The 9,726-nt window shown below is 37.5% G+C and overlaps 1 protein-coding gene and 1 long non-coding RNA gene across 6 annotated transcripts in view; one reads left to right on the top strand and one right to left on the bottom strand.

Moving 5' to 3' along the window:
* LOC116841558 overlaps nucleotides 1-9,726 on the bottom strand; it is a 372,377-nt gene that overhangs the window by 155,251 nt on the left and 207,400 nt on the right. For all 5 annotated transcript variants that reach the window (XM_032809626.1, XM_032809629.1, XM_032809625.1 and 2 more), the window contains one exon: nucleotides 7,520-7,627. In XM_032809626.1, the coding sequence (XP_032665517.1) occupies nucleotides 7,520-7,627 (108 nt within the window). The remainder of the gene's footprint in view (nucleotides 1-7,519; nucleotides 7,628-9,726) is intronic.
* Nucleotides 1-9,726, top strand: part of LOC116841559 — a 271,814-nt gene that overhangs the window by 121,873 nt on the left and 140,215 nt on the right. The window lies entirely within an intron of this gene.

Consider the following 9,726-nt stretch of genomic DNA (forward strand, 5'->3'; position numbering starts at 1 on the left):
GAAGGTATATTTTCGGAAATGACGTGAAGTGTACGTATTTCGCTCTGTATCGTCTCTTTGATGACAATGTACCTTAATGTCACTCCACTCCCTCAGCAGCACGCCCAGAATCTTGAAAATAATTTCCCAATATCCCAAAGTCGCTCCCATAACATTAGATCCATCGTAGCAGTATATTCGAAGTCTCACGCATGCGCAGTGATCCTATCCTGCACATGGGACGAAAGTCCGTCATGTTACTGCAGGTTATGTCATGTAGCGTTAGCGTGTAGAGCACATTCTGGGGTAGTTTTTTAGAATATTTTAAAGAAACATTCGCGCTATATTTTCGAAAATTACGTCTGATGTGCTTATTTCATTCTACATCGTCTCCTGGGTGACAATGTATATTTGTGTCACTCCACTCTCTCACCAGCAAGCCTAGAATCTTAAAAATAATTTCCTAAAATCGCGTGCATAACGTTAGATTCAATTTAGTGTCGTAGGAGTGTTGGTTTTTCGCGCATTGGTCGAAAGTCGGTCATGTTATTGCAGATTATTTAGATCACATATAATGTTAGCATCTAAAGCACATTCTGGGATAATATCTTACCGTTTTTTTTAAATAATTTTCGCGTTGGCAAATATGTATTTTCTAAAATGACGTAAAGTTTAACTATTTCGCTCTGCAACGTTTTCCGAATCACGTGGGATGCTCCGTTTCATTTTCGCACTTTCACCGTGCAAAAAGGCTTTTAATTCGACGCAGGTAGAAAAAAGTAATCTTTACAGAAAAATTCGATATCGTAACTGTTTTTTATCGTTTTCATTTCATATTGATGGATGCTCCGCTTCATTTTTGCACGTACTTTCATCATGCATAAAGGTTTTTAATTTGCCAAATCAGCACGAGACAATAGTTTTACAAAAGTATTCGATATCACGTCAACATTTTCCAAAAAATTTTACTTTGTGTTGACTTGACAAAATTAAAAATGCTTTTGTATAGTAAAAATGCATGCATGAATAAAATAGGGCATTCCATCCTCAAGGATGAAAACGATGTGGAACTATTGTTATCGTAATACTAATTTCATTTTTCAAAAATTACAGCATACTAACTGCTCCAATTTATATGATAAAATTACGTGCGAAAATAAAGTGGAAAGTTGGTCAGTGCGAAATGAAAGTGAAAAGTTAAATTACCGTTGCTAATTATATTGAAAACTCAAATAATAGGTAACGTATTTTTCAAAAAATTATTCGCAAACTACGCTTGCACCTATAACACTCTTTTCTAAAAACTCTTTGATGTACCGAGAACACAAGCGGTTTGAAGAATTCATGAGAAAAGTAGCAAGAGCCTATTTTGCGAGAGAATGCGAATATCGACAACGTGGCATTCATATTTATGTAACGTCTATATGTAAGAAAATTGAAGTGACAACGTAACACACACACTTGCATAACATCTGTGAAAAGATGATAGCATGTTAGCGCCTATTTGACGATTGTCTTTATTCTGTAAGTATCTATATGTACATACACAAATTCGATATCGTCGGTAAATAATGATAACCTTTTTTACTTTTTGATGATCGCTCTGCGTTATTCACACTTATCAAGCACATTTCGTCGCTCGCTCAGACATCCCCTTAAATTTAAAAATTTCAAATACTTGTTGAGATTCACTTAAATTGTTCCATGACGTATTAATTTTATGAATTCTTACTGATTTTGCAATGATTTCCAATTTATGACATGTGATTTAAAGATTGAGGCTAGCCATGATATGTTATCAAGTCGGAACGCTATACATAAAGTTATTTTATATTCCAAATTGAACAATGTGTACGATGCTTCAGATATGGCGATACAGTGAGAGTGCTAGAATTTATTGCATTGATTCCATATATTGTCATTTTTAGCACGCAGAGCAAGATATTTCTTTACACTTAGGCTCGTATTAATAGTCGTTATTTGAAACTTGTCCCACGTGAGATATTCAAGTTTGAATTTCCAGTTAGATCTTATGTGATTTGATCGCTTTTTCATTTGAATCATATGAGATGTGCAACCATCAGATTTGTAATCGCGATCCAACTGAAAAGCTCACATCTGACACTAAATTCATGGCACATATTATGGGACTCTTCGGAATCGATTCCGATCGGAATAATTCCGTTATTCCCTAGATTTCTATTCTCTTTTCTAGGGGAAACGGAATAATTCCGATCGACTCCGAGGAGTTCCGGAATACGCGCTCAATTCTGAGTATCTCATCTGAGGCAAACTTCAAGTAACGATTATTAATAAAGATCTTAGGTCCGTATTTAATAGATGTTACTTGAAACTTACTTCAAGTGTGAGATTTTCAGATTTGTAGAGTCAGATGTGAGTTTTTTAGCGATTGCAGATGTAACGTCGCGTACATCACAACTCGGCTAAAAATTTAGATCTATCTCTGAATTAAAATCTGAGTATCTCACATGGGACAAACCTCAAGTAATAAATAGTAATACAGGGCTTTAGTATATCTGTTTGACACACTCGAATTTGTAATACTAAAACGACATAATCTTACACGAAACGTTGAATTGGACCATTTGATTGAAAAAGAAAAATGTTTTATACACACATTCACATTATGTTTTTCAAGCTAATTCATTACTTGGAATAACCGTTTGATTAAAAATCCATTAAGCCAGTAATATAGCGTTACAATGTTTTCTGAACGCTACGTACATACATTATAAGCATGAGCCACAAAGGATACCGTCAGAGTTCATTGACACCATCAATTCCTGTTCGATCATAGAAATTAGGCATTATGGACTACGGTTAATAACCAGATGGGTAACCATAAATGGATCGATAGAGGAAACCACGGAACAGCGGTGTGAGGGCACACCTATGACACGAGAAGATGTTGTTGATGCCAAAAATGAAATGTCCGATTTTTGTCAAATGAAATGAGGTCTCTAAAGGTCAATTTTTTAATAGCAGTCCAAACTGCTAGATCATTCTGTTCTAATAATATGTTTGATATACATAAACAGAGTCTAAATTTAAGCTGTTATTGAGAAATCGATTTTTGTCAAATGAAATGAGGTCTCTAAAGGTCAATTTTTTAATAGCAGTTTAAACTGCTAGATTACTTTGTTCTAATAATATGTTCGACATGCATAAGCAGAGTCTAAATTTAAGCTGTTATTGAGAAATCGATCTGAAAATCGAAGTAAAACAATTATCTTTTGTGTCGAATAGTAACATGAACTTCTGGTGTGAGATGTCATTTCCTCTGTGTAATTCTATATCCCCGTATTCTGAAGGAATATTTTTATTCCACTTCTAAAATGAAATGGGTTTTCAGTCGGAAATCTACTAGATTTTATTCTAACTTTTTTTCCTTTTGAATCAAAAGGCATATTTTGAAATAAAATATCCTCTCATTAGACATTTCTATTAACAATACTTGCACTGTAGATAAAAGACGAAGTTCCTATAACTTTAAGAATATTGTGTTTAGAATAATTTCCTCTTGATTTTAGAAGAAGGCTCTTTCTTGAAGCTATATATAGTAATTTCTATAGAAGTCGGAATTTCATCAAGGATGAAATAACATTTTCGGTGAGAATTCGTTGGAAAGTCGTAACAACCGTATTTCTTGGTTAAAACGTTAGCTTGCCCTAAACTCGACCGATCAAATTTATCTAAAATCGACAGAGCTCGCTTAAACCCAGAGAGACCCTTTCCTCCTCATTTCCTTCTTTCCTCGTCATTATTACATCAGCAACTCGCGCGGAACCTGCAGGAATACTTTGGCGTCCATCAGTCTACTTGCGTGTGGCCACTCGTCCGGTTGACTAGAAATTCATCAACACAGTGCGGCATACAAGTGGTGCGGGAGTATCACAGTAGTCGCCGGCGTTCGCGCCGTTAAAATTAACGAAGCTGCCGCCGCGTCGACGGTAAGATTCCGCGCTAATGACATCGCACTCGACGGCACTCGAGGCACTTTAATATTGCGATTCGCTGTCGCGATGTATCGCTCGGACGGCAGTGAATGGCGCGCGCGTTATACGGCTGCACACCGGCCGATAAATCCCGAGTCCCAATCCTCTGGTCAGCGTTTATTTATTTCACGCGTGCGGCATTCACAGCGGCTCTGCTTTTGTAAGACGCGGTTTATGCCGTGTGTCATAACCGGGGGATATATTCCTACGGTCGGCAAGCCAGCTGACTCGACCCGGGCTTCCCGCCGCGCTGTTCTCCGCGTCCTAATGCGAATGCGCTGTTTCTAATTTAATATCTTAAGGGCCCCGGCATTAGCCGCGTCAGCTACGCCGGATTACGACGTCAGACGCGACGTGGTTACAGCGCGAAAGCAATTCTCATTCGCGCTCGTCATCGCGCGTGCTAACACTTTTACGGAGAGCCGCTCGGACGCCGTTTTGTACCTCCAAATATCCGAAGCATCCGTGGGGGACCGGGGCTTAGATGCCCTGCACGGTGAAAAAGGATTTTTCTCTTTTAGCAAAATCGTCGCTGCTACTGCATATCCGTAGTGACATCAAAAAAATTTAGTTGACGTAACTAATTTTACAAATTATTCAGAGCAAAAGTAATTTCGTTAGCCAGGATAGAAAAAATTTGTTGAGTGTATTTGTCCTAAGAATCACGTTAATTTGCTATTGATGCAAAATAATGTATCTTCAGCACATTTATTTGCTATCGGAGCAAAACTGCTTGTATAAATCCACCGTGATTCTTATAGCAAAATAATTTGTAGATTCAGCAAATTATACCCAGCAAATAGTGATTAGTATTCTTAGCAAATCTTTTTAAAAATTTAATATAACGAAAAGATTTTGTTTTGGGCCAGCAAATTATTTTTCTCCGTGTATATTTTACAATTTCGAAATTACAACTTCTCAGACAACTAATTATTGCGACTATATAAACGTGATAACTTTCTATGTATTAATGCTCGTTCAGGATTGTGCATGTCTAAACTGCTCTTTTCAAACTCCTCCCGCGAGATTTTCGTGTTTTGTTAATTTGTTGTTTGTGTGAAACGAGCTCAAATTTCACTTCAACGAGGTAATCTTAAAGCCGACTCGACACATTATCGTATTTGTCGTCTTATTTACTTAGCTTTCCAACCAAGAATGCAATTGCTCGCATTATGCAGTCGGATGAGATTCTGGTGTTTGAGAGAACATCTAGACGGAGAAAATATCGTAGTAAAAATCACGTAAAAATATTATATTATCTTTTAATGTTTCCTTGTAAAGATGCGCTATAGATGCTGGACTACGAAGTTGTAATACAAATTACTTAGAAATAATAATAAACTTGACGATCTACACCGGATATACGATGTAAAAACATTCAAGTAATTATGATAATTTTGTTGCAAAAGTCACATACGCGTAATATTTTTAAACAAATATATCGCAAATTCTGCATGGTCCAGGACAAAACAAATTAGTTGCAATTTTTACTGTAATATTTTCTCCGTGTCATATAATGCTGCTACATCCCTCAGTTTCGTTAATTCTTTTTACCGTTAATCGAATTTACAGTTAAAATTCCCAAGTCATATCGTGAATGTGACTCGATTTTTACTCGGATTTTTGCAGTTGGTGCGACAAAGTTTGCACAACCCGGAGACATGCTGCTTTTTAATCTGATTTTTTTCAAATTGTAAACTGCGTCAAAGAGTCGGGAGGTTCTGTTCTCGCGAGAATAAAAAATCGTTTGTTTCGCGTAAATGCAGGAACACGCAAATTGCGGGAATCGTTCAAGCGCTCTTTAAATTTCTTCGAGTAAAATTTCACTCGAAAGGTGGAAGCGACAGGTCACTTTGTGTGTGACTTCTCGCTCATACAAAATGAATCATACAAAGTGAAACTCTCTGCCGATCTGAATTGGAATTAAACATGCACCTGCGGTTCCGAGTGGCAATATCTTCGCTATCACTTCGAGTGAGTTTTCACTCGATGTGAGTGATACTTCCAAGAAATGTCGAGATTAAATATTCATGTGTCTTCGGCGCGATGCGCATCGGATGATTGACATCGGTGTCATAAATCCTTAGTGTCGTTGCAGACGTTAACTCTTTCAATCCCGAATTAGTTCTTTCGCAAGAATAGCTTTTCTCTATTTATTATTGTTCCTAATAATATAAAGGTGACATCTGATTTTTTTTCATAATTTTTCAATGAATCATTTTGTCAAATGACAAAATGTCTCAGAAAAACAACTTTTTGATATGCCGTATTATTTTCAGTGCAAACTATATTCTGCATAATAATAATTTTCTATCTTTCGTACATCGTAATAATGCACGAGAATTTTTATTCTATATAGTCCATTTTTATAATAAATAAATGCAACATTAGTAAGTTGCAATTATTTATGGAACAGCCAGAGTTGAAGTGGAGAGACAATGAATGTGGATAATTCATTAGTTTTTACTATTATAACTAAGTAATAAGATTAAAATTCCGCGTAGAATCGTGAAAGGCAGAATTGCCAGAAACTTTGACAGTTTGGCGGTGAAAAAGATCGATTAGTTTGGATCGATTCGAAATTCAAAGGGTTAATAAGACGTGTTAAAAGCGCGCATATAACTTTAAATCTGCTAAAAGTTTAAAAATTGCACAAGGGAACGTCTTCGTTGGAAGGAGCGGTACAATATTACCTGAAAAATTCACGTCCCTCGCCGGAGGAATCGCCGAGATATCCCCCTCTTTCGATACTTATTACGGGTCTGCGTGACGCTTTTTATATTTTTCACACAAGTCATAAATATGTCTTACAGAGGAGGACGCGGTAGGCGTCGTTCCGCTAAGACGGAACGCTAAGAGAGAGATAGAGAGACATATACACTTTCTCCGTCGAGTGTTGAATAAATGATCGCGTCAAAGTGATCCCTCATATTGCCGACGTGTTCCGCCCCGTTGCATATTAATGCGAACCCCTTTTTCCTCCCCGTCTTGTGTTTCATTATTGCTTTATAAAGTGCCGGCGTGTATCGATGTGTCGATAAAAAAGGTTCTCGTCGCCGTAACCGTGTCGTTTTAAATTTCCCCATGAATAAATAATTCCGTTTTCCCCGTGAAAAGAAAGAGGGAAAGAAAAAGGGAAAGATTAAGTGTATGACGCAACAATTTCTTAATTATTAGAATTGTGTAAAATCGTGGAGAGCGCACTCGCGAATGCGGCGAGGAGACTTTATTTCCCTCGAAAAAAAAGCGCGCGCGAAAAGGTACGTTTTGTGGACTTTCTCTCTCTCTCTCTCTCTCTCTCCTTCTCTCTGTACTGTTCTTAAATTTATTCCACACACAAATGTTTTAACGCACAGCACCTACAGCCTTTCGCAGCCTTTCACGGCGCTGTAGGCAACACGGAATTTTAAGCGGAGCGTCGCGCAGTTTTGCCGGGATTACGACACGCTTAATCTTACCTCTCTCGCGCGCGACCCCCTCAATGAACTCGCCGCGATATAACGAAACAATGAAAGGTCACTCACCGAGAATCTGGCTGAGTACGGTGCGGCCGTCTTCGCCGAGGCACGCGCTGCGCGCGTCGAAGGGATTGGTGAACTGCACGAACGCATAGCCCTTGTGCATGGAAATACCTGTCGTAACACAATACAAGAGACTCGCTTAAACGGCTCGCACAATTCGCAGGCGGTGAAGTATATTCGCATGGAGGAGGCTCTCGTTGGCGGGATCTTAAAACATTTATGCCCGCCGTGTGTGCCGTTTTCGAGAGACACGTTTTCGAGTTTCCCATTACTTTCGTTATTGTTCAACATTCATAGCTCAACCGGTCAGTCGAGCGAGGAAATGTGTGCGGCAGTGTTTCGCGTTGATTTTGATGGACTCTGGATACGTTATGGAGTGATTAAAAATATGAGACACGTACATTTCTCTACACGTGCTTTCTCGTTTAGGGGTTGAGAAAGAACCTCCCCGTAGGAGATTGGGTGAAATTCGACGTCGTTACGAATATCCTCGAAACGGAGCGTAGGCTGCGTGGGGAAACGTTTCAGGCAAGAGCTTTATGGTATTTCATGCTCCTCGCATAACGGTCTGTAGTCGAATTAAAAGAAATATACTTTTTTCAAATATCCGTTCCACTCCCCGCAATTATTATAGCGAATTTGTGGATTTTCGTGAGAACCGCAGCTAAGGAAAATTTCACAGCGCGGAATCATTCACAACGATATTCATTTCCGAAATTGCTTTTGGTTTGGCGGACGTGGTGGTAGCACCGCGGGCAAAATACATGTTTCAGCATGAAACAATATGCAGTTGCTGTACAACATATCGACAGTCCATTAAAATCGCTGAGAGCCACTTCTATACGTAAATCCTTGTAAATCGTACGAGAGATGATGTCAGAGGAATTTATAAATAATGGAAATAGTGGAAATGTAAAGTACCGAAAAAGGGAAACGCGGAAGTTCGAAGAGTGGCTTCCATTGGGACTTTACACTTCCACCGATTTTACACATTCGGTAATATTGTAAACTAAGAAAACAATGCTTGATATATTTGTAACAACGATCACACAGAGAAGCAATCATTATATATTATAATCAAAAGAACTTAATTAATAACTTCATGAAATTCATTAAATTCTGCTGTAATATCAGTGATGTGATGACTTTATGTGCATATTTTTACTACTTTACCATTTTATTACAAAAATATAGTCGGGGCAAAAGATAATCATAATTTCAGCATAGATAATTAACTTAGATAAGAAATCAACAAATAGGCGACCTATTTGATTTTTAATCTCAGGGCCTTCTATATCACTCTCTTTTAGATAAATTCAGTTAGATGAACTATTTTTGTTTCTCAATATATTTCAAAACATAGTTATTTTGCGCTGACTAGAGTAACTCAAAATCAACTTAAGCTAACTTGATTAGTGTCTTTTACTGGGATATTGGCATTTGTTCTTTTAGTGTTTTATCGATAAAAGTGTCTCTGTATATAAGGTCTGTATTAATAGTCGTTGCTTGAAATTTGCCTTAGGTAAGATACTTAGTTTTAAATTTAGATCCATATTAAAAGTCATTAATTTGTCTCAAGTGAAATACTCAGATTACAATTTAAAATTAAATGAGAGATTCTATTAAATCACAATTACAAATATAAATGTCACGTTTATCGTAATTCAACTGAAGTCTTGGGTCTAATTCTAAAGAAAAATCTAAGTATCTCACCTGAAATAAGTTTCAAATAACAACTATTAATACGGGCCTTAGAATTAAATTAAATTAGATGTGAGCTTTTCAGCTGAATTGCACGATTGCAAGTATGTTATGCATATCATATAATTTAACTAAAAAACTCAAATCCAGCTTTAAATTACAATCTGGATATCTCGCGTGAGACAAGTTTCGCGACTATTAATGCAGCTAAATGTGTTTACGAGGCAATCAGAAGACTAATAAGTCACATTTATTAAGGCATTTTATTGCACGCTTCTCAATGTCTCACGGAGGTATTCTGAGACACCGGGATTGTTTTTCCTCGAGACAATTGCCTCATTATATTAGGAAATTATAATTTTTCGAGGCTCCGTGCGCGCTCATCCAATGGAAATGCACACTTTTCCGCGGTCGCGCGCAGCGGCGCGACATTTGCAACAAATTGACCCCCCTCTTCTTCTCCTTTTTTCGTATTTTTTCTTGTTTTTTTTTTTTTTTTTTTTTTTTTT

Source organism: Odontomachus brunneus, unplaced genomic scaffold, assembly GCF_010583005.1.
Source record: "Odontomachus brunneus isolate Ranch 3 - 2012 unplaced genomic scaffold, Obru_v1 Obru_scaffold_016, whole genome shotgun sequence".
NCBI lineage: Eukaryota > Metazoa > Arthropoda > Insecta > Hymenoptera > Formicidae > Odontomachus > Odontomachus brunneus.